This window comes from Pseudonaja textilis, chromosome 5 (genome assembly GCF_049901715.1).
Source record: "Pseudonaja textilis isolate UNSWEBS1 chromosome 5, rPseTex1.2, whole genome shotgun sequence".
Classification (NCBI taxonomy): Eukaryota; Metazoa; Chordata; class Lepidosauria; order Squamata; family Elapidae; genus Pseudonaja; species Pseudonaja textilis.
The window spans coordinates 55,834,152-55,858,752 of NC_141994.1; the positions used below are offsets into that span (position 1 = coordinate 55,834,152).

At 41.3% G+C, this 24,601-nt stretch overlaps 1 protein-coding gene across 2 annotated transcripts in view; it reads right to left on the reverse strand.

Annotated features, from left to right (window-relative positions):
- Window positions 1-24,601, reverse strand: part of DENND2A (DENN domain containing 2A) — a 72,500-nt gene that overhangs the window by 37,431 nt on the left and 10,468 nt on the right. For both annotated transcript variants that reach the window (XM_087934957.1, XM_087934956.1), the window contains exons 2-4: window positions 4,623-4,721; window positions 777-1,970; window positions 98-225 (exon numbers count right to left, since the gene is read on the reverse strand). In XM_087934957.1, the coding sequence (XP_087791083.1) occupies window positions 98-225; window positions 777-1,970; window positions 4,623-4,708 (1,408 nt within the window). In that variant the 5' untranslated portion in view covers window positions 4,709-4,721. The remainder of the gene's footprint in view (window positions 1-97; window positions 226-776; window positions 1,971-4,622; window positions 4,722-24,601) is intronic.

Here is a 24,601-nt window from a genome sequence, read left to right on the forward strand (position 1 = left end):
ACACCACATACACTTGGCGCTAAATATTCACACATCTACAGAGCAACTTAGAAGCACTGAGGTCACAATAGTTGCTTTTCACCTCCAGAATGCTTACCTAGAATATCTTCATAGACGTTTTCCTCAGATAAAGTGCGAGTTAGAGCCATCTTGCTTTGAGCGTACCAATCCACTCGGCCATTCTCAGAAGAGGACTGCAACAAATCTTCAAATTCATAGGACTTCCTAGGGCATTTATTTAGAAAGAGCAGAAGAGGTGGTGGAGGGAAAAGGTGGATATCTCAAAAGAATTCAATAAAGTAAATCACTCTAAGTATTACTGGAGAAAAAAAATGCGTATTTTTATAGCTTTATGTCACACTAAGCAGCCCTCAAAAAGTTTTGCTTCAGTTCTCAAACCTCCCAGGCAATCAGCCTTCCTTTCTCCAACATGTCAAGAGATTCTTACACAGGGCTTTAACTTTGTCTCCGGCTATCTGAAAATTTTTGGCTGCTTTTAAGATTCCCTCCCCCACTTTCTCCCCTGTTCTTTAGACTTGGATCGATTCCCAGAATATCTGCATGAATCTACCTTTCATTCCTTCCAAATCCCTCTTCCAAATCTATCTGTTCATGAAATTTTTGGTTCATTCTCTTAGTCCCACTAGCATGATATAAGTAAATTTAATAGAAGTACACCCCCCATTTTATTCAGCAGAATACACAAAAGATTATACTGTCCATTAAAAACAAACCACACGGCAAGAGAAACAGATATAATCCATATATAGCAGTACCTGTGATCTGCGTTAGCCTTAAGCTTTCCGTTCCTTAGCCTTCTACTAATGGCTGACGGGGGAGGCGAGGAAGGCAGAGGAGGGGGTGGAATAGAAGGGAGAGGGGGTAGGAGTCTCTTATTCTGAGCAGGCGGAATCCACCCCTCTTCACCTTCATGTTTGAAAGTCCGTCGAGGCTTAGGAAGTGGATTGATAAAAGGTTTCTTCTCTGGCAAGCCAGGCTCCATGTACACATTTTCTTCATTGCGAGATCTGCATTTCACACAAGATGCTTTCACCTCTTCCAAAGTCCCAAAGATGGGCTCTCTGGCTTCAGTATCCAAGCCAAGAAGCCACCTACTTACTTCTAGGCGGTTGGTACTTTCCTGGCCATCGGTTGGTTCCTGATCCTCACCGGTCTTCTCTTGCAGACAGTGTGGAGAATAGTAAGTACCTGGTAGCTGGGGTTGGGCTTCAGCTGACCCATACTTCAAGGCTTGTTCCAGCTTCTTGACCTGACTCAAGACAGATAAGTTCTCCTTCGGGACTTCCTTCTTACTGTCCTTCAACTCAGTACATTTACCCACATTGAAATTACATTCTTCCTCCCTTGATTTCACATCAACTTTCCTTGCAACATGCTGCCCAGCATTTTTAAGAGTTCCAACATGCTTCTCATCCTCCTTACTTGGACCCTTGTAATTTGGGGGCCTCTTATTATCCACTTCTCTCATTGCAACATTATTCCTAGCTGTCTTCTCCATCACACCCAAAACTGGATTGGGTTCCTCTTTAACACTTTGGTCCTCCTCCTTCCACAGGGACACCGGAGATGGAATTTCCTTTTTTCCTTCCCATTCTGAAATCTTGTCCTTGATACTTAAAGGCTTGTTTTTCAAGCTGACTTTCCCAACAGACCGAAGATTCTGACAACCACCTATTTGCTTCCTTAGAATCCTGCCGCTTTCCCGCACTTTGAGATCTACTGAAGGATCTCCAATGATCATCTTGGGACTTAGCATATTCTGCTGAAAACAGTCCAGTCTGGGACCCAGCATCAATTTCTCTATGGTTTTCAGTGGCCTCTCTGCTACGGAATCTAGTTCTGGTTTTGGCAGTAGCTTGGGTGGGAAGGCAACACTCTTCGACCAATTATGCTTTGAAAGCCCACTCCAAAATTCTGTTTTTGCAGCTGGATTATTTAGACTTGCAAACCTGATCCCAGGCAAAAAGGGCAAGGGTCAGAAGAATTGTACAGGTTGGCATTCATCGTTCAGTACAATGTCATGAGCTGGATTTAATATTTAGTTGAATATTAAATGTATAACACTTTAACTTAAAAGATACAGGAGTGCAGAATTATTAAACAGTTTTTTTCTGCATTTTTTTTACTGTCTTCCCACTAATCTAAACATATCTGCTAAGAGGAGTGCTTTTCTTTCTTTTCAATAAAACATTAACATCTAGCACACCTCATTTATTTACCAGTGTCCAGTAACACCTTAAAGCAAAACGCATTTTTCTTGCATAAATCCATTTGTTTGAGCATACCAAAGCTTATGCCAAAATAAATACATTTCTCACTTGTTGACATAAAACTATTTGGTATTTTCCCCCCTTCCCTGTATTAGCAGATTAACCTGAGTGCGTCTGGAAAATATTCAAAATCCCTCTTTTCTTAAAAGCCATCCTAGGTAAGTGTCATTCCCCTGTTGGAATCTGATTCTGAAGGGGAGGTTGAACAGCTGACAGGGAGTGGGAATTGTGGCTCCGGTGGCTGTGGAGGAAACTTGGGGAAGGGCACAATCCAGCTGGGCATTCAGAGTAAGACCCAGGCCCACCCCCTCTTCATCCTAGGGCACACAGGGAGGAACGGATAAGGGAGCAATGTGGATTACGGGGGAGAAAAAGGGCCTGATTCCCTTCATTAGCTGCAGCTGGGAAAACTGAATATAAAAGGCATTTGCGCACAGCACCTTGCTGGAAGCAAAGTGTGCATTATCTTTGTTTGCCATGTCTTATCTAGGTTCTTGGCATCCTGTGTGTTTCGTTATCTTCTGAAGTCTGCAATTCCTTATCCTGCCTTGTCTCGTTAATTGCTGCAGCATGGTTTGTGTTGGTTTTTATTTATAATTTATATGTACTATGGGGTCAGACTGAATTTCTTCCCTTTAAAAACAGTTCTTGGGAGAGTTTTTTCTCCAGCCGATGATAACTGGACATTCCAAATTGGAGGAATTAAAAGGACTTCACCTACTTTTGTGACTTTGTTGTTTTGTGCCATGCCCTGGATCATCACAGTAAGATCCTAATTTTGAGGTCCTAGATGGGTTATCCATATTAAGAAAATATTTGTATGGACACTACTCATGTCTTTACTCAAATGTATATTTAAGCTAGACTGAAAACCTTTCTACTTAACAGTTATTATCTGAAGCTAAACTAATGATATGCAGCTCCAGAGATGAATACAGTTCTGAGAGTCTATGGAGATTCTCAGTTGTCCATGTCATGGTTGTCCCAAAGGTGCTTTTTTTCAAGAGGCAACAGGACTTTATTTTTCTTTGAAGACGTTTTACTTCTCATCCAAGAAGCTTCTTCAGCCATCATCCAGTCAGAACTTCTTGGATGAGAAGCGAAAAATTTTCAAAGAAAAACCCAGAAAGTCCAGTTATCTCTTGAAAAAAGCATATTTGGTACAGTGTTTAGAATTTCTTAAAATCTTATCCTCAAGTTAATATGATATTGGAAGGAGAGAATATTAAACAGAGGAATTTTAAATTGCAATTGATTACTTATTATTACATTTTTAAGATTTATGTGCTATTCATAGCATACAAAATTATATGCAAAGTGACTATTTTCACAGCTTACAATGTATAAAGGGTTTGTTTCATATTTAAATGTAAACAATAAAAGCTGCAGTCAGAGTAACAGAAAAAGATAAATTTAGCACATGTAATTAAAACATATTAATATAACAAAAGGCCTGAGACAGGCATTTGTTTGTCCAGTACTGAAATACTAGGACTTGTATTTCTAGCAAAGCTCCCAAAATCCAGATCAGGCTCTTGGTTCAAAAAAAATATTTATGAATAAATTTGACTGTCTCTTAAATTTCCCCTCTTCTCCCCTATTATATGTCCTGGTTAAGCTTCTAAAGCCATGATTAATGACAGTAAAACAGAAATAAATATGGAGATTAGATATTCCGTACCTCCAAAACAATAAAATAAATCCCCCACTAACTGCCTTAGTGAAAGTGAGGCCAACAGAACGCACTTGTAAAGTGCAGGAACCTATTCGATTATCTATGCATGTTTCTGGCAAAGTTTAAAATTTTGCTAAGTATCTTTGAAAAACAGGAGGAGGAGGGAGGAAGTACGTATCCCTTTGACTTAGAACCACAATCAAGCTTGGAACTTTAGTTGTAAGCCATTATGGTCATTAAGTGGGTCTTGTGCCCTGACTCAGTTTTATGTCCATTTTTACAATGGCTGTACCATGAGTCCCTGCAGTCATTAAGCAAACCACGATAGTAAAAGGGAATCCATTTTCTCAAATGGTCATTTTTCCCCTAGGAAAAAAACATTGTAAGATGCTATCATGTGACCATGTGGTAATATAAATGGTTGCACATGTGAGCCACTTGTCAAGTACCAAAACATGACTACACGACTGCAGGGTGTGTGTGTGTGTGTTGTGTCAGTCATAACTTCGAAGAAAGGTTGTAACTAACTGTCAGGGAGTCTGTCGTAACTTCAAACAGTTGTTAAGTGACTGGGCATTAAGCTAGGATTTCCTAAATTCCAGCCTACCCTTCCCTCATTTTGAAATCAGCACAAATAGAATATTAAGAATATTTACCTCTCAATTTTTTTGCAAATAATGATTTCAGGCTTGTTCTCCACATTGGGGACGACACTCCCCGTCATCGTGTTAGCAACTGGCATGTCTGCAGGCCACCTAGGAGGAAATACACAAAACAGTACAAACCTTAAACCTGGGTGCTTTGTCCCATGATTTGCAGTATGTATGTGTATATATATTACATATCTATACATTCAGACAATTGTGATATATTCAATAAAATAGGGTGAAAATAAGATCCCTAAATTCATCCCCCTTCTTCGAAGAGCAGTTTTTGAGATGCTATAATTATTCAGTAGTTGTTTATGTTGCTTTCTATGAAAACACTTTCCCCCAACTTGGTTTCTCCTGGGTGGTCCACTGTTTCATTCCCATAATCCTTAGTACAATCATATCTGGGGACACAGACTGGAAAAAAAACTGTGTTAATTGAAAGCCAGAGATAGTGATTAGGCTCAGAAGAAACATTAGAAACAGAACTGTTAACTGTCCTGTCGATCATGTAGAAAATGTTTTTAGGAAACGGAGTGCCGTTTAAAATAATGACGATAAGACAGCAATCAACAATTGATTAGGACCATGTGATCTTTGAGAGTTTGTTTTTTAAAATCCAGTCTCCCTTCTCCCCATTGCTCTTGAATCCTATTACCCTTCTGGGGAGCATAGGAAAGTTTGCTGCCAATACTGACATAAAGTGGTCCCATTTCAATTATAGTTGTAAAACTATGTTCGTAAGTTCAGTCAAACAGATTCTCAGCCTGCACTTTGGGAATTAACAGAAGAGGGTGCTTTGGGAAAAGGGGCACTCAAAGAGATATTGGTACAGGTTGGGTCAGTTGACCCAGAGCCCAAGTTAAGCAGGAACCCCATAACTCTGTCTGTCCTCTCCTTGAATTATCTGGTTGAACTACTTTACTGTACTCATGGATTTTTCCTCAACCTGTTATGCTAGGCTTTGGTTTTTGAAAAATTTAGGTCTTATGCCTTTGTTTTTCTGTATGTTTCAAGCAGAAATTTAATTTGAATTTTATTTATCTAATTTATCTGTCATCCACCTCATGGTTCAAGGCGATTCTTTGAGTCAGTAAATACCTCTAGGTCAGGGGTCCCCAAACTTGGCAACTTTAAGACGTGCGGACTTCAAACCCCAGAATTCTCCCAGCCAGCTATGCTATGCTGAAGCGTTCTGGGCATATACAAAGGACTGGGCTACCTACGGTATATTGTCACCCCATAGTTCCATAGGCGGTAGTTGCCCTGTAAGCCAAAGATGCAACTGAACTCAAGAATTCTTTCTAAAAATGCTTGGAAGCGATGACTTGCATCTTGCCAGAATTCCCTCTTTGCAATTTTGACTGCGAACAGGGAATCCAAACAAAATGATGCTTAGAGCTCCCATTAAAAGTGCAGGTACTCCTCGCTTACAGATGGTAATTGGGACCAAGGACTCTGTTGCTAAGCAATGTAATCATAAGGCATTCTGGTAGTCCCAGCTGCCACTGTTAGATGAATCCTATGTGGTTGCAGCATCCTACAGTAATGTGATCATCATTTGCAACCGCCTGATGGCTTTCCCCATTGGCTTTGTTTATGAGAGAGCAGGAAAAGGTGAAAATGGTGATCACATGACCTCAGGATGTTGTGATGTCATAATTGCAAACCAGCCACTAAGAATCTGAATCACAACCATGTGATCATAGGGATGCTGCAAATATGAGGACCTTTTGGTTAGTGATGTCACAACATTCAGTTGCTGAATGAATCACTGTTAAACAAGAACTATCTGGATTTGTTAGAAGGAAAATAAATGCCAAAAACACAACTGTTCCAGCATCAATTGTGACATACAGGCAATTTTAAGGCAGCGATTGTTATTGTCCATTTCTCCCAATTTTTCTCTGCAGAGGGTTGGGCCCTCTCTTCTTTTATATGGAAGGATCAGATTGCATCTATTCACTAACATAATAAATGACATCATATTAATCAGTGGGAAATGTATCTTTGTGGTGTTTTTCTACTTTCCTTACTAAAGAGAATAGAGTCTTTCCAGGCATCCTTTAGGGGGAGGAGATTGTAGACAAGTATGAATGTAAACTTCATGAAAAAAATGCCAGAGTAGCTATTATGAAAAGATTTGGATAAGAATAAGAATTAGAATAGAATAGAGCTGGAAGATCCTATACCATTTCAGACAAGTGACCATCCAGTCTCTTCTTAAAAACTTCCAGTGATGGAGGGCCCATGATTTCTGGTGGCAAGCTGTTCCACTGGTTAACTGTCCTTGCTGTTCGGAAGTTTCTCCTTAATTCCAGGTTGCTTCTCTCCTTGATCAGTTTCCAATCATTATTTTTTGTCTTGCCCTCTGATGCTTTGGAGAATAATTTGACCCCCTCTTCTTTCCCTCAAATACTGAAATACTGCTATCATGTTGCTCCTAATTCTTCTTTTCTTTAGACTAGCCAGGCCCAAATTCTGCTGTCGTTCTTTGTAATGGATTAGCTGAGAAAGAGGTGAGGAAGAACCTCAAGCCGTGCCTTGAGTCTCTTTACTATAAGCAGGAAGGGGATCTTTCAGGCTTTAAAGACTTTATAACAATCGAGGAATGATAATTGTACCAACCTTCCAACACCCATTTATTTTACTCTCCCTGAAGGGCTGCAGAGATGGTTTTGTGAGTAAATCCAAATGTCCATTGAGACAGAGAGCCTAGGAAACTACATCTTTGCAGGACCTTGACAGAATTTCATCTCACTCATGGTTATTAGAAGGATCAGTTACTCTTTGGATAAGTAATTGGAGAGAACATGGGGGAGTTAATTTAGCTCAAACAAGCCCAGACCTTCTTGAAGCTAAAACTAATCTCTCAAGGTTAGATGACTGCCTCAGATAACTTGGTTTTGGAGTCCTGACTCCTGCTTTACCCCTCAGCCCAAGACCTAGTTAACTATGTTGTATAAATGAACAGGGCCGTAATGTAGTAACAGTCCTTGTTTATGAAGTCATGATTTGCTACTCTGAAGAGGCTACATATGTCTTCCTATTTTGTCAGTGTTTGGAAAGCTGAACCTGACAAGTAAACCTATTAAAATACCATTGATTGAAGGAATACTTTCTATCCAAACAACAATACAATTCATAGCACAGCATCTTTTGCAGAGCCAAACGTTGCTCAAAGGATAATTTATTTTGTGTGGATTTTCTGCCTGATTTCTGAAGGTGTGCCATGAATGTCTTTTAGCCACTGGCAGTAGGGACGTACTGTTATGTTGAATTGGGAGAAAATGCTGCACTAACTTCTTCTGAAATCTTCTGAAACAAGAGGGCGATTGACAGACTCTAGAGAATACTTTAAAAGACATAATCAAATCAGAGCTGGAAAATCTTTCAACAACTATTGCAACCCTAAGAAACAGCAATCCTACTCTGGCTTCAAACTTTCTCAACAAAGGAAACAACACTACTTCCCAGGATAATCTGTTGCTGCATCTAACAATTCAAACTGTGCAGAACAGCCTTCTCCAATTTAGTGCTGTCCAGATGTGTTGGTATTACCCTTTACAGCCAGGGTACCAAGAAATCATACAAATGGATTCCCAATGTATTTATAGGGCATCATATCTTGAACCCTGTATTTGCAGAAAACATTTCCCAATTCAGCATTATTCTTATTGTCATAAATTTAACAAAAACAAATCTTTCTCAATGACCTGCAGAAGAGCAAAAATATGCTCTGCCATCCATCCATCAGCATTTCCAGGAACTTTATACACTGTCACCTCTTCCAGCCTTTCAATCAGAATTTTGGCAGTTTCCCAGATATACTTAGGAAAGCCAATCTCTGGTAATACTTGCATTCACACTTGCTACCTTTCCTTTTGGATAGGAGAACAATAACAGCATTCTTCCAATTGTCATGCACAATTCACACAAATAATAAAGTCATACAGTTACACCCTTTGTACTCTATTTTACTCTCACAACATTTCCCTGGTATGTCATTTGTACTCCTACAATTTTTCAACATATTCACAATGTTATGTCTGTGGAACTGGTTGGAGTTCCCAACCAGGTCCGCTGTTTGAGCGGGAGCACCAGCCGCTCCCATTGGCTGGCTCCGTTTGACAGTCGGCTATAAAAGCCGGCTGTCGAGCAGAGCCAGCCCCGTTGTCGCCAGCTGGTCTGCTAGTTAGCAAGCAGACTCGACAACCCTTTATTCTCTGCAATAAAGCCTTGTTCGTTGTACGCTCTGGCTTCTGCCTCTTCCTTACCATCGCTCCACAACACTGGCGACGAGGATGGGATACGGTCGAAGGCTAGCCAGACGCGTCTGCTTCAAAGAGCTGTAGTCACTGAGAGCGAAGCCACGAGCGCTGAAGCCGCAGCCGCCAACGCTCACAAAGAGCACGAAATTCAAAAAACCGCCATTGCTTTGAGCTGTACTCACTGAAGCGAGCCACGGGCGCTGTAGCCGTAGCCGCCGGCGCTCACAAAGAGCGCGAAATTCAAAAAGAGCTCCGTAGCCTAGAGAGACAGTCACAGCCTGCGCTCTTTTAAGAGCGCGAGTTCAAAAGACGACTGAAGAAGACGAACCCTGCATTTTCACAATGAATGCTAATCCAGCATTCCCACCATTCAAGCCAAAAGAGGAAATGTGGGACTCCTACAAAAAACGTTTCAGCCATTTCCTCGATGCCATCGGGTTAGCTGACGCTGCTGAACATAGGAAGAAGTCCTATTTCCTCAGCTATTGTGGGGCTGCAGTTTTTGACACCGCTACAGCGTTAGTCGCCCCATGCGCTATCAGAAGCGTCCCATGGGATGAACTACAAGAAATCCTCTCCAACCACTACTCGCCAAAACCATCCCAGATAGCCAGGAGGTACGCCTTCAGAATTAGAAAACAGGCAGAGGGGGAGTCAATCAACGAGTATATGGCAGCCCTGAGGACAGCTGCCTTGCAGTGCGGGTTCAAAGACTACTTAGAAGACATGTTGTTGGACCAGATTGTCTGTGGGGTTAGAGACCTGAGACTCCAAAGACGTTTGCTGGCAAAAAAGGACTTGAATCTATCCCTAGCCATGGAGGAAGCCCTAGCTGCTGAGCTCTCTGCCCAATCAGCAGCTGAGATTCAAGGAACTCCATTAAAGCCCAGCAGTTCCACCATCCATTCAGAAGAAGTGCTCAGTGAAGAAGACCCCACAGACTCATCAGACATTAACCGCCTTAAGCATCAGAAGCCTTCACGGGTAGGAGCGGGACAGAGAAACAACTTCGCCCTCAAACAACCTCCCATTTGCCTAACCTGCGGAGGCTCCCACTCTAGGGCATCCTGCAGGTTTAGAAACGCCATCTGCCTGAATTGCCAAAAGAAGGGTCACCTTGCTAGAGTCTGCCAAGCAGGGCGCACTTGGCCTCAAAGACCTCCACCACCTTCTAATTCCCAAAGGCAGGTGGAGGACTGCTATACGACGCCTTGCACCACTACTAACAAATCCCCTGCCGAACTCTTGATGGGGAGACGCCTTAGGACCACCCTGGACAGGTTACACCCCCACTACTGCCCAGACACCCCTTTAGGGTCTGACAGTCTGGTCAGAGACTTTGCCTTGCATGACCTGGTGTACGCCAGGAACTATGCGGGGGATCCTTTGTGGGTACCAGGTCAAGTCGTGTCAGTCACAGGTCCAAGATCCTACAGGGTCCTCCTGGAAGATGGACGCTTGTGGCGGAGACACGTGGACCAACTCAGAAGGCGACGGAGAAGTGCGGCCGATTCCGACCCAACCCAACCTGCCAGCGCCAAAGTCTCCCTGCTGGTGCCAGACGGAAGCTCCCTGCGGGACCCGGTCTTCCCCGTCGATCAGGAGAGTTTGCTGGAGGACCCGAGTTTCCGGCTAGAATCACCGAACCAACAGCCGAGCGAGCCAGTTTGCCAACCGGACCTAGCGACTCGCCCAGGTCAGCCTGAACAGGGGGAATCGCCGAACTCTCAGAACACTACGCCAGGTCAAGCCCATGCCCCAACGACCGTCGAGGCGTGTCCCGAGGGTCTGGACTTGACACCAGCCAACAGTTTACAAACACTTAGTTGGTGTATCATTGTTATACCCAACACCCGAGCTGCGACATTCTGGTCGCCAGCGCAGACAACCTACTTACCTACAGGACTACGCATGTTCACAGCTGGGGGAAAGGAGTGTTATGTCTGTGGAACTGGTTGGAGTTCCCAACCAGGTCCGCTGTTTGAGCGGGAGCACCAGCCGCTCCCATTGGCTGGCTCCGTTTGACAGTCGGTTATAAAAGCCGGCTGTCGAGCAGAGCCAGCCCCGTTGTCGCCAGCTGGTCTGCTAGTTAGCAAGCAGACGCGACAACCCTTTATTCTCTGCAATAAAGCCTTGTTCGTTGTACGCTCTGGCTTCTGCCTCTTCCTTACCATCGCTCCACAACACACAATATTTGACTTTTGCATTTGTTCTGGTAGACTGTTACACTTGTAATTTCACTATAATTTCATTTACTTTTTCATTTTCTTTAATGCATACTTTTTTATCTCAATGATTCACTTTTTCTACCCCAAATAATAGTCCATCTAACATTCAAAACCTCTCATTACATTTGTATCCTATAGTAAATCTCTTAATTTTATTATTTTTATATTATTCTTCCTCCATGTGTGCACATAGAATCACACTCAAAGCATACATTCCGAACAAACCACAAAACAATGTGATTCTAAACAATCACCTTTTCTAAGCAGACATGTGCTAGTTATCTCTCCTATTCATTCTTGAGTTTCTGAATCACTTTTTCTAGTTCTCCTACATCCTTTCATGTCATGTAATGGGGTAAATTTTCCTCATTCATTCACAATATTGTACAATTTTCTCCAAACTCATCCCTGATTTGTTCTTTATCATCATTCACTGGAGAATAACATAAAATTATCAAGAGGCTTCAGACTCCTACTTTCATATGCATTCACAAGTTATATTGCAACCATTTATACTTTTGGCACATTTATTCTGAAATGTATATGCCATCAGTTTCACTTATATGTCACCAATTCATGTTAAATGGAAGCACCACAGAGATGGCCAGAGTCATTAGTTGAAATGGGTGGCTATAGAAATTGAATGAATGAATGAAAAAACAAACAGTTCAACAACAAAACACAATTCAGATTAAATAATGTAACAGTGAGATGATTGTTACAAAAGTTGTTCAGGAATAATTTTATCTTAACTTTCTTATGGAAGGCCAGCAAGATAGGATATACTCTAATATATATTCTAGCATTGATGCTATAACATAAAACTATTGTCTTCTCATTTAAGCCCTCCTTATCTCAAGAAAACACTGGATTAGTAAAGATTTCAAACTCACAATACTGATGTCAGCTTTGCAAGATAGTTCATATAAAAAGCAAATCCAGAAGAACCAGCTCTATTTTATTGATCTTATCTTACCACTATCGTGGTGGAATCAATCCTTGGCTGCTCCAGAAATTGGTTTCTTTGCCAAGGGAATTTCCTTGGATGGTAAGCCCTTTCATTCACTTCTCTGCATGTATTTATCCATTCCATGCCATATCTTCCACAAATATTAAAAAGAAGAGCAGTAATCTATACTATATGGCTATGTATAGTAATTGAAATATACCATATTTGATCCACGTGCTATTTTGTTTAGTTACATTTGCTTTTCTTTTTTCTTTCATTTTACAAAAAAAAGCAAACAAGCAAGTAAACAAAAGCGTTAAAAATGAGTTATCAAACCGGTAGAAATCAGCAAACCTCTGATTTTGAGATTATCAAAACATACAGCGTTTCGTTAAAGCAATCTCTTGAAGCACAAGAGACAGTGGAGAGGTTTTATGATGATGACAGGGGTGGACATTAATCAGAAAGCCTGAAGCATTTTGTGACATTGTTTGGCTCTTAATGAGCTCAGCTCATTCTCAGGACAACAGCAGGCAATCTGTGTTGCCGCAAAGGCCAAGGATGAATAGGGTCTCTAAAGATTTTCTAAGGAATAATTGGGGCTTGCTGAGGTCACAGTTCCCTTGTTCTTGCTAAAGTAACTTCTACAGCCACAGTGGAAAGGGCTTCTGCTCCACATTCACTGCAAACGAAGGGGGAAAGGTTCCTGCTGCCCACACTGCCCAAAGCAGCTCTCGGCCTCTCCCCTTTCACTGCTTCTTAAGAGGGCATTATGTAAAGCCCATAAGCCAAAAACTGGGGGTGGGGGAGATAAAGAGAGGGAGGGACTTTTCCATGGTAAGAAAAAAGTCCATTGTCTCTTACACAATCCTTTTGGAGGGGAGGGAATGACCCTGAAGTCTCGGGAGACCATGAGATCTTGCAGAACCAATCTTACCAATCTGAAAGACAGGCAGGAAATAAAAGAGTGCACCAAGTACTTCTTCAGGCATGTTTGGACACAAAAAGAAATAGGAGTCTCCTCTCGGGAGTCCAAGATCTGAAAGGGAGGAGGAGTGGGGATAAGGTGTGAACTTTCTTGAGGGTCTATTTCCCATGATACCTCACATCGCACGCGTGCCATAGGTTTGCCATCACAGACCTATGTGTAATCCCAGAACGACATGGCTCTGGGGCTGTTTTCCATAAAGTCGGGAAGCCACAGCCACCCCAGCCCAGTCCCAATTGTCCTTGCTACCCTGCACTCTAAAACCCAGAGAACAATAAAATCTGGCAATGAGATGGACCCCCCCTCCCCCTGTGCCAAATGACCAAGAGGACTCCATAGAAATATATAATGAAGAACATTCATGAAAGACTCATAAGAGACCTAACTGTTTCAAATTCCCTTTTCTTGCTTGCTTGGTCTCTTCAAAATCATAATACATGAAGGGATTTGTTCCATGCAAGTTTACTATTTTTAAATACTTTTTAGCATTGTGCCTGCTACTATTTCAGAATGTCTGCTTAGCTTTTACAGCTTCTTCATATGTTCTGACCACAGCCCTGAGATAAAACTCAGGACCAAGTAAACTCTCCCTCAGAGGTTTGGAAGGAAAACAATTTACAAAGGCAAAAACAGATGGTATCATGATGGGAACTCTGAGAAAGAGAAGAGAGGAAGCAAAGAGCCGTGATGGCGCAGTGGTCAGAATGCAGTACTGCAGGTTTATTTACTGCCCACTGCCAATAGTTCGATTCACACTGGTTCAAGGCAGTGAACCCACATTCTACAATTTCCCTAACGGTTTGGTGACTGAGCACTTCCCGCATGCGCCTAATAGGCACACCCAGCTTTCTGAACACCCGCTGAAGCTCTGCTGCACCAAACAGCGGAGAGGATAAAGAAGAGGAAAAACCCAGGGGTGGGTGGAAGGGCCAATCCTGTGCTTTTTTCTTCTTTTTCCTCTCAGCTGATCGACGGAGCTGCCAGTTCAGCCGAACCGGTAGCATTTCACTACTGGTTCAAGGTTGACTCAGCCTTCCATCCATCAGTAAAATGAGGAACCAATATGCTGACTCTTTCAGCCACTTAGAGAGAGCTGTAAAGCACTGTGAAATGGTATATAAGTCTAAATGCTATTGCTATTACTACCACCTTTGGATGGTCCTGTGGTTAGCCTCCATGGGATTTCAACAGACAAGAGAGTAAGAGGTCAAATCACAGCTGGGTCCCCTAAACAGCACAATAGCCTTAGGAATGTGAATCCCACCTTGACAAAAAGTAGGGTCACAAAGCGCAACCATCCACGGTGAAGACCATGGCAGCACAGTGATTAGAATGCAGTACTGTAAGCTAATTCTGCTGACTGCTGACTGTTCTTTGATTGATTGATTCTCATTGGCCCCAGGTTGACTCAGCTTTCCATCCTTCCGAGGTGGGCAAAATGAGAACCCAGATTGTTTGGGGGCAATATGCTGACTCTGTAAACCCCTTAGAGAGGGCTGTAAAGTGCTGTGAAGATATTATATAAGTCTAAGTGCTATCGCTATCCGAAGGAATAAAAAAAGTAGCAAAGAAGCTCTTAGATAGATGGTGGGAAGGACACTAAAAAAAAAAGAAAAGAAAACTTCAGAACGGCAAGTGGCTGAGCACAGCCCCTCATAGGCACGCCTGCTCTGGATTCCCAGGGCCCCGTGATCAAGCGCTTCCTCTTGCCAGGCAGAAGAAGACCCTGTGTTGACCCTTTCCTTCCACACATCAGCTCCTGCTTTGTTTTTCGTCCTTCTGAAGAGGCGTTTGTTTACTGTCCTATCGCTGGCATGCAGGAAATGGCCTTGAAATAAGCTGTAATCACCTTTCACCAGCAGCTGCTCTTTGACTGCTTTTCTAATTTCAATTTTTTCTTATCCTGAGGAACCAAATCTTGGATGGATTACTTTTCTTTCAAAGGGAAAAATTACTTTGGATGCTTCCTGAGGAAGCTTTTGGTATACTCCTGGCTTCATATTAGGTTATTACATTATTTTTCTCTACCTTTCCAATATGGGATTGAACTTCAAGCCCATCACCTCCAGTAAACATGGTTTTTGATGAGAACTGCATTACAATATATCAGGAAAACACCAAGTATAGGGGAAGGGTATGTGAAGTGTTCAGGCAACAAAGCTGAGATTCTTTGAAGACAGCTTTATTTTCCCACCAGCTCAAGTTTTTTTTTTTAAACTAAGAAAAAATATTCAAGTACTGTATGTTTAAAAACAAAACAAAATAGTATAATTTTTCGGCAAGTGTGGCCAAGAAAATGTGCAACCCGGGATCTCCTTTTTCAGTTGCTTGCTATGCATTTCTGATTGAGAAGCAACTGTCTAATTTATGCTCCAAAGCAAAACTTTATTCAAACCATTTCAGCTTCACTGAGCAGAGAGATGTTGAGATGTTCCCTGCATTTTGTTATAAGAAAACATATAGCATACCAGAATAAAGATACACAATCTTTAAAAATATATATTTACCTAAAAGAAAAATCATATTGAAATCAGGATTCTATGAAATTGCCCAAACTTATTTTAAAAAATAAAACTGGCATCTATCTCAGTTATTGCTCTCAAAAATAAATAAAGGAAACTTTTTTTATGATTTATTAATCAAATTTATGTAGCTGCCCATCTCACCAAAGACGACTTTTGGCCTTGCAAATTAAAGATCTCCTGCAAGTGGCATAATTAAACAGGCAGGAAATTCAAAGATCTTCTAAGTGCAGTGAAACTATGCACAATATTGCATCAGTTTTCATAGAAATCAGATGATACTTGATGGTCCAGAAAGGAACGCATTTTGTTTTCCATTGGTATGAATCCAAAGTAGTGCTGAACAGGAATAATACACTCCTTATCAACCATTAATAGTCCACTTAAACTGACAATTAAGTCAACAGGACTTGTGGAGCTGTAGCATAAAACAAGTGGATACCCATCTGGAGAAGGCTGATAGCAGCATTTAAAAACAACAATATATAGGCAATGTGAAACAGGAGTTTCAAGTGAAAAATAACACATGTATAACATATAGTTCACAATTAAAAGTTAAAGTCTCCTTTGAGTTATCCATGTTGTTTTCTTGGCAACTGCAAAGAAGTTCTTTGTATTTCTCTTTTACGATCTTCCTACTCTTCTGCTATTTTGTGGTGATCGCCTATGCCTAACTCTGCTTTGCTTTCAGATCCTGTCCAGATCCACAATGACTGTGGCTTCTGATAACTCCACATCCCGGAGTCTTTTCCAGTGGAAAGTATGGGTAGTTCATCTGAGCAATCTAAAATCCCCCATCATTTGACCTGCATCCTCTTTTTCAATTTGCAATGAACATAGCAATCACTATGTATGCTCGTCCATGTGTGTTTTCCATAACTACTAAAAATTACTCAAAATTATAAAATACTCTGGAAGATGAGTGTGTATAATGTCTCAGAAGTCAAGACAATTAAGTGCTACAGAAAAAGCATTAAGGACATGTTGTGGATCTGAAAGGGCAAATTCTAAATTCTCTCTTCCCCCATAACTGCAACCCATATTATAGGTAGGTTAGTAGTGTAAATAGTTTTAATCAATTCTTATAAAACTGTAATTGAACTATAAAAAACACAGATGGCAGAAGAATATCAAGGAGTATTTCAGTCAAAAGGATTAGCTCCATTTAATACTTTATTAAAGTATGTCATGAAATAAATGCAATTAGAAACAAAAGTCAGGAAAGATAAAACAGTGCAAAGAAAAAGAAAGAAAAAAATGTTGAGTTCTGACTTTTTCAGTGCAGTAAAATATACCAACTACAACCTCAACCTTTTGCTTTACATTTCTATTTCAAACTATTTCTATAACAAAGTCAATCCAGTCATCAGAACCTAAAACCAAAGCTTCAGTTCTTCAATTTCAGGCACAAAGTCCAGAAGCAGTTCCAAGCAGAAACAAAACTAGATAAATTCTTCTATTTAATTACAGCAGTCAATTTTGCCATTTCATGTTCACTAAAAATGTATGGTGCTTTTCAGGGGTAAAAATGAAAAAAAAAATCAGATAACTGTTAGAAAAATTCAAAAGTGCATGAAATACAGGTAGTCCTTGCTTAGCCACCATTTTGTTTAGCAATTGTTCAGTTACAACTGCGATGAAATGTTAAGCCATTTCATTGCATCATCACTTGAATCCTACAGAAACAGATTTGTTTTCAACCTCAAGATTAACAAATAATGAAACTTTTTAAAAAGTGACAAACGAGACAACAATAAGCATCAATGAACAGGACGGATGTCCAGAAGACAAAACGCTAACAGGAAAACCAGGAGCAACCCTGGGTTCCCATCAGGGAAAACATAAGCCCAAACTCATTCCATCTCATCCTTTTCTCTATTTTCAGCACTTCCTGTGTCAGGGAAGCATACACAAAATATTACTAAGTTCTGCGTGCAGAAAGTGGGGGCTTCCCCTTAGGAAACACACACATAGGTCAAAATATCCATTTCCTCTATTGTCACAACAAAAAAAGACTTGACCTGCATTGTATAGAATCAGAAGGGGCAGACCCAAAGTTTCCCAGATGAACAAATATTCTTGCGGATGGTGTAATGAGAGCTGTTGGTTTTAGGAAATGAAGAAAAGCAAAGCAAACATATGTATGTGCAGCAATTTTTTTCTTCAACCACAGGGAGGATTAGAATTTTAATCTATGGATTTATCTGGGAAGAGACAAAAGATGTCAAACCACTACTTGGCTTAATCTATTTCATGACACCCATTATTACAATTATACAAACCACTTGAAACACAAACCACCAAACATGACATCATGCATATTGATCGCTGTAGCAGCGTCTAAATGGCTACCTAATGACTGGTATTCTTTGCAGTATGATCAATTTAGCTTTTTACTTTGCAGTTTCGAAGTGCAGAAAGGAAGACAATGATTGCAAATTAAGCAGTAGTAGCAGCCAAGAGACACAAAAAACCCCAAGCACAGGAAACACTTGGTTTAAACCAGGGGTGTCAAACTGGCAGCCCGTGGGCCGGTTGCATCATACCCAGGCCACGCCCACCCCAGTTCTGCAAATGGGAAAACGTCACAAAACGTCATGTGACAGCAACGTGATGCCACATGTTTGACACCTGTGGTTTAAACAATAGCTTTATATTGTATCTTTATATTGTATCTTTATATTGTATTTATATCTCAGCTGGTTATTATAACTCTCCCCAGCTGTTCTGTCCTAGTCCTCCCCAAAAAGCACTAAGTCAATTCTTAGTCCCAGCAAAAACCTCTTTTATTACATTAATGGGAATTTATTTCAGTCACAGTCAGCCAACAGCTTGGCAAACAGTCTTGCAAAGGTAGACTAATGAACTCAGACCTTTATCAATCCTGGAACGCTGCCTAGTAAATAGTTCCACACTCACTGGTTCAGCCAATACAAGGACAATTTAAAAGAAAAGTTTCTGGAAATTGTTTAACATGGTGCTTGGAATCTACTCTTCAGTTATGATGGTGAATTGTAAGCAATACAAGAAACGTATTTGCCCAACCTTAAAAGATTGAATGTTTTCTGCTTCTAAAAACAGGCTCAGACATTGTCAGAAAGTGATTGGAAAACTTAAGCAAAGATTGTTAGCAGATGAAAAGATCTTAAATAATTAGGCACTCTTCCATCAGAAGCCCTCAATTAAAATTTTTAAACTTTATCCAGAACATAAACCGGTAGTAAATGAGATTGCTATTTGTCTATGGAGATTCTCAGTTATTCAGGTTATAGTTGTCCTAAAAGTGTTTTTTTCAAAATGCAACTATTTTTTCCTTGAAGACTCTTACAGTTCTCATTCAAGAAGCATCCTCCGAACTGAGGGTGCTTCCTGGATGAGCAACGAAACGTCGTCAAGGAAAAAAACATATTCCAGTTGCCTTTTGAAAAAAACCCTTTGGCAGGTTGCTATTTACACACACACACAACACAAACACCTCCCTAATTTACAAATCTGCACCATTTCAATGCAACTTAGCCAAAGCATGGGAGAAATGCTAATTTTGGGGAACACAACTATATGTGTATGGACAGGAAATGCATCAACACTGAACTTCAGCTGGTCAGAAAGAGCAAACCTTTGGCAACTACCAAAAGGACAACTCCCCCCACCCCAAAAGCAGCATACCACCAGAAGCATTGCACTGGAAGGAAATATGGGCATGTGAATCATGCCAGGGCAAACAAAATTTACATCATGAAAAATGCCAGGATGCTGCTGGTAACTGAACCATTTTTCTGGAACCCAAGGCAAGGCCATGTTCCTGACAAAAGGTGTGTGCCGTGAGTGGCTTTTTCCCTCCTCCTGCCTCAACAGGTAACAACATCTGGCAGACCTGATGTTAGTTAGCTTAGTTAGTGTGTGGATGTGTGGCTGCCAGAAAATCCTGGGGCTGGAGCATTCACCAGGGAAATCACTGATTCTGATTTTGAACTTTATTTTTTTCCTTTTAGCTTGAAACACTATTAAGGTAGTATGTCCTCCACAAGACAAAAGAAGAAATGACTCTTTCTCACGTGACTGTAAATCAAGTACAGGGAAATCAATGGTCATGTACTATATATAGAAAATTTACCTATATGCTTTCCGTCCACATTTAGTAATCATAGATATAGCTGGGCAAACAGCAAATAGCTAGGATCTGCCCAGTGATATATGCCTGTTCAGTCTGTGATCTTTCAAATTTGATTTCAAGGCAGGAGTGCAGCTAAATTATTAATTTCTCAAATTTATAAAGCTGCCTCTCTCACAAACATGACCCTAGGCAGTATATAGCAATCACATTTAGGCTTACATACCACTTTATAGTGCTTTACAGCCCTCTCCAAGTGGTTTACAGAGTCAACATATTGTCCCCAACAATCTGGGTCCTCATTTACCAACCTCGGAAGGATGGAAGGCTGAGTCAACCTTGAAATTGGTGGGATTCGATCTGCCAAATTGCAGGCAGCCAGCAGTCAGCAGAAGTAGCTTGCTTAATTTTTGCTCCAAAAGATGCATTTGGGCTTATTTTCTGGTTAGGTCCCCCATACAGTACTAAATGCGTCCATCTGGCTGACAATCTTAACTGGAGCTTATTTTGGGGGTAGGGGTTATGTTATAAGCATCCTGAAAAATTATGCTAGGCCTTATTTTCCAATCAGGGAAATACAGTAGTAAAAGAAAACAATAAAAAAGTCTTAACAACGTATGAATTAAACATAAATCTAAACAAATTTTATTTAATCGTTTGAGCTGGTAATAGCCACTTGTTACTTTTCTTATCTGATTATCCAGGACAAATTGTTGTTTGCTATTGGCAAACAATAGCAGTTGGGACCGAAATTATAGTTGCTGAGCATAAAGTGTGACCTCACATGACTATGCTGCTTAGTGACAGCAGTTCCAGTTGTCATTAAGTGAGGACTATGTGGGACTCATCTGATTACAACTTCAGGCTTTCTGCCAGTTTTCTCACTAACTTTGCTTATGAGAAGCTGGCAGGGAACCTCAGAAATTGTGATCTTGGCTGGCTGCAACATCATAGTTATGAGCTGGGTGCCAAACTCTTACCATGGAATCACATGACCACAGGGACAGTGCAATGGCCAGAAAACCAAGGACCAGTCATCAACACTATTCTATTCAGCACCATCGTAACTTTGAACAGTGGTTAAGTGACTAGAAATAACCAAAGGACTATCTGTATTAGTTCTCCATTCAAAAAACACCTAAATTGCAAAGCCGTTTCTTAAGTAGAAAAGCAGCTACATCCAGCACAACCATATCACGTCAACATGGATTTCCATCCTCAGCATCAGAAACAATTCCATCTTGTTATTTTTACATTGTTCTCCCAAATCCAGTCCATGAACATCTAGAGATAAGCGGAGATTCTAAAAAAAAAAAGAAAGAAAGAAATCTACAGCTTGCAGAAAAGTAGTACAGCTAAGTGTCAACTAGAAGTGCTAAATGACAAACCTGTGAATGAATATTCCTGTGGCTTCATAACCATTAAATAATACGGAAGAGAAAAATGGAATCACTCCCAGTTCCCAAGATTTCGTGTGCATATCTCTCAGTGTCACCTTCTGACAGCAACCAAATAAATAATAGAAGCACTGCAAAGTAGGACTTCCTGTCTCTAACATTCAAGTGCTCGAAGGCAATGGGAACAAATGTCCCTAAAATATCTAGGAATATCAACAAGGTTGTGCTCCCTGACTTTCCTCCAGAACCCTGGGTGACCAGAGCAATCTTCAGCCAAATATGGAACTGAATCCACATTAACAGGGGACTGGATTATTGTTTTCCAAACTTGGCAACTCAAAGATATGTGGACTTCAACTCCTGGATTTCCCCAACCAACCAATCTGGGACTTGAAGCAGGGATGGGATTCGATTTTTTTTTACTACCAGTTCTGTGGGTGTGGCTTGGTGGGTGTGGAGTGGCATGGCTTGGTGGGTGTGGCTTGGTGGGCGTGGCAGGGGAAGGATACTGTAAAATCTCCATTCCCTCCCCACTCCTGGGGGAAGGTTACTGCAAAATCCCCATTCCTCCCCACCCCACTAACCTGCTTTCCAGCTCCGTTCTCCTGTGCAGGGCAACAAAAGAAGACCTAGCCAATCAGCTGGGACTAGAGAGGTGGAGAATAGGTGGGGGCAGGGCCAGTCAGAGGTGGTATTTGCCGGTTCTCCGAACTACTCAAAATTTCTGTTACCAGTTGTCCAGAACTGGTCAGAACCTGCTGAATACTACCTCTGACTTGAAGCTCTATACATCTTAGAGTTGCTAAGGTTGAGAAACAGTGGTCTAGACCAGGAGTAGGGGGACTATGCCCCTTTTATGATTTGTGGGCTTCAACTCTCAGAAGTCCTGAGACAATCACGCTATGGTAGTTTGGGAATTCTGAGAGTTAAGGTCCACAGGTCATAAAGGGGCCATAGTTCCCTACCTCTGGTCTAGATCAGGGGTCTCCAACCTTGGCAACTTTAAGACTTGTGGACTTCAACTCCCAGTTAAAGTCCACAACTCTTAAAAGTTGCCAAGGTTGGAGACCCCTGGTCTAGATGATCAAAATGAAATCAGTTAGTAAGGTTAGGAAAACATACAGATTGCAAAACTGAGCTTTTATCCAGGAATGTAAAGGATTTGATATTCCACAAAATATGTTGGCTTCCCAAAAATATGTATGCATATAAAAATTCAGTAAACATACCAATGAAAGTGCAAGAGAGAAACCAAGACTTTTAAATTAAAGAACTGAACCTAGACATGTAATTCTAGCCAGCTGATCTTTAGTACTAGCAGAGAATGTTCTTTGTAGTGGATTCCAGATCATAACACAGAGAGAAATACCCCCTTAATAAACACTTGGAAACAATTCCAAAGACAGGAGAAGGGAGAAAAGCTTTGCTGTTGCTTACAAGCATCTCTTTAAAAGTAGCCATCCTAAACTGATGCTCAGAGTTTGAAAAGGTGACACAGCATAAACATGTTCTCGGACTCTATCCAAGGGCTGACCACATTTTTTTCCAGCCCAGCTCTCTCCAATTATATCAGACTACAAATCCCATCACTTCTGGGCTGCTTGGCTCTGCTAAATTGATGGATTGTATATTCTGTTGTGACATTTCTGAGTCAGCCTCGTAGAGCCAGGGAATAAACTACCAGGGAGCGAGAATGATGCAATTCCATTTCATTCTGGTGGACTTTATAAAAAAGGTGCTGTGGTAGTTTTGAAAATTATAGAGAATGATAGTATCTAAGTTCCTCCCTCCTCCTCCTATGGCATGCACCTGCATGCATATACACACACACACAAACAAATACACATACACACACACACAAATACATACACACAAGTGTGTGTGTGTGTGTGTGTGTGTGTCTGTGTGTGAAATACCACTCATGCATCATCACAAATCTCCAGAACCATAAAGCCTACAAACTTGAAATCTGGCACGTATGTTCCTCTAGGCTTCTAGATGCTCACTAAGAAAGGATTTTTCGAAATGACCATCACAGCATGAGTATTTCGTATATTATTATTAACACGCTCTGATGCTAAGGAGTTCTACTCCCCCTCCCCATCTGAAAAGAATTCTGTTTCAAATGCTAAACAGAAGCAGAGGAGAGGAGTTTCGGTTTCAGGTTTAGTTTCACAGCAGCAAGCAGCTTTGGTACAGAACAGTTGAGCTAAGCCACACCCAGGCTCCTTGCTGTCTCCTTCTTGCTCACACAGCAAATACTGTTTCAGTTTCCATGTTTCAGTTTCCAAACAGCCCTCAACTCTCTCACACACTGACAGGATGTTAGCCAGATGAATACTGATGGATGCTGGGAGGCAGAGGCACTATTCTTTCCCCTTATTTTCCTCCCCCCAAACTAAGCCCGATCGCATAGTTTCGTAGTGAAGCGTGGGTGTAGAGTTAGTACACACACACACACACACACACACATGAGAAGGGGAGGGGGGAGAAAGAGAGAGAGAAAGAATTTTCACAATTACCCTGTGGCATGATAGTGTCCCGCTATCTTCCTGGTCCTGGTTCAACACTGCTTTCTGCAGTATTGTCCTAAATCCTAAGACATAATATGCAGTTGAGGCTGGCCATTGAAGACACCTCCCCCAAAAAACAACAACAACCACCCAACCTACAACACTGCTCCACGAAATTCCGCTCTGCTTCAAACAATAAATAGAAATATTGCTTTGTTTAAAATGCAGCAGAAACCATAAATCATTCCAAAGCATTACTCAAAGGATTTCCACCCTTCTTCCTTAGCTCTCCTATGCTATTCACAGATGTATACATCATATACTCCTCTCTTTATTACTGCTGCAGATTTTTTTTAAAAAATCCTTGGCAAGAAAGCAACTGAACATCTGCAATATAGAAAGTGGGGGGGCGGGGGAAGGAAAGGTTCTTTTCTGGATTGGCTTGAAGTGCTTAGAAAGGCTTGTCTCTCCTTTGGCACAGAAGCCCGTCCTCAAGACCAGCCAAACCCCCAACCAAGCTTCTCCCAGATGTGTCAGTCTGCAACTCCAGACGTGGCAACCTGGCTAGGCATCCAGTGGGTTATAAGGCAACCCACCAGACAACCAACAGGTTTAGCATCTAAGTCAGGGGTCTCCAACCTTGGCCACTTTATGCCTGGAGGACTTCAACTCCCAGAATTCCCCAGCCAGCAAAGTTGAAGTCCTCCAGGCTTAAAGTGGCCAAGGTTGGAGACCCCGATCTAAGTGACCATTCTATGCACAAACCAGCATCCTTGTGTCCTCCAGAGTGGTTGGAATTTGAGCCTTTTCTCCCCCAATTTAAGAGAGAGAATGTGTTTTATTTTGTTTTTTTTTTAAAAAGCCTTGTAAGGCATCAGGCCAACATCTGAGTGGTGATGTCTGCTCATTTTTCAGAGGGCTGCAGAAGGCCATGAGGAATGACTAATCTAACCTATTTTTTTCCCATGGGGGGAAAGGTGATTTTAAAGGTGGGAATGGCAAAGAG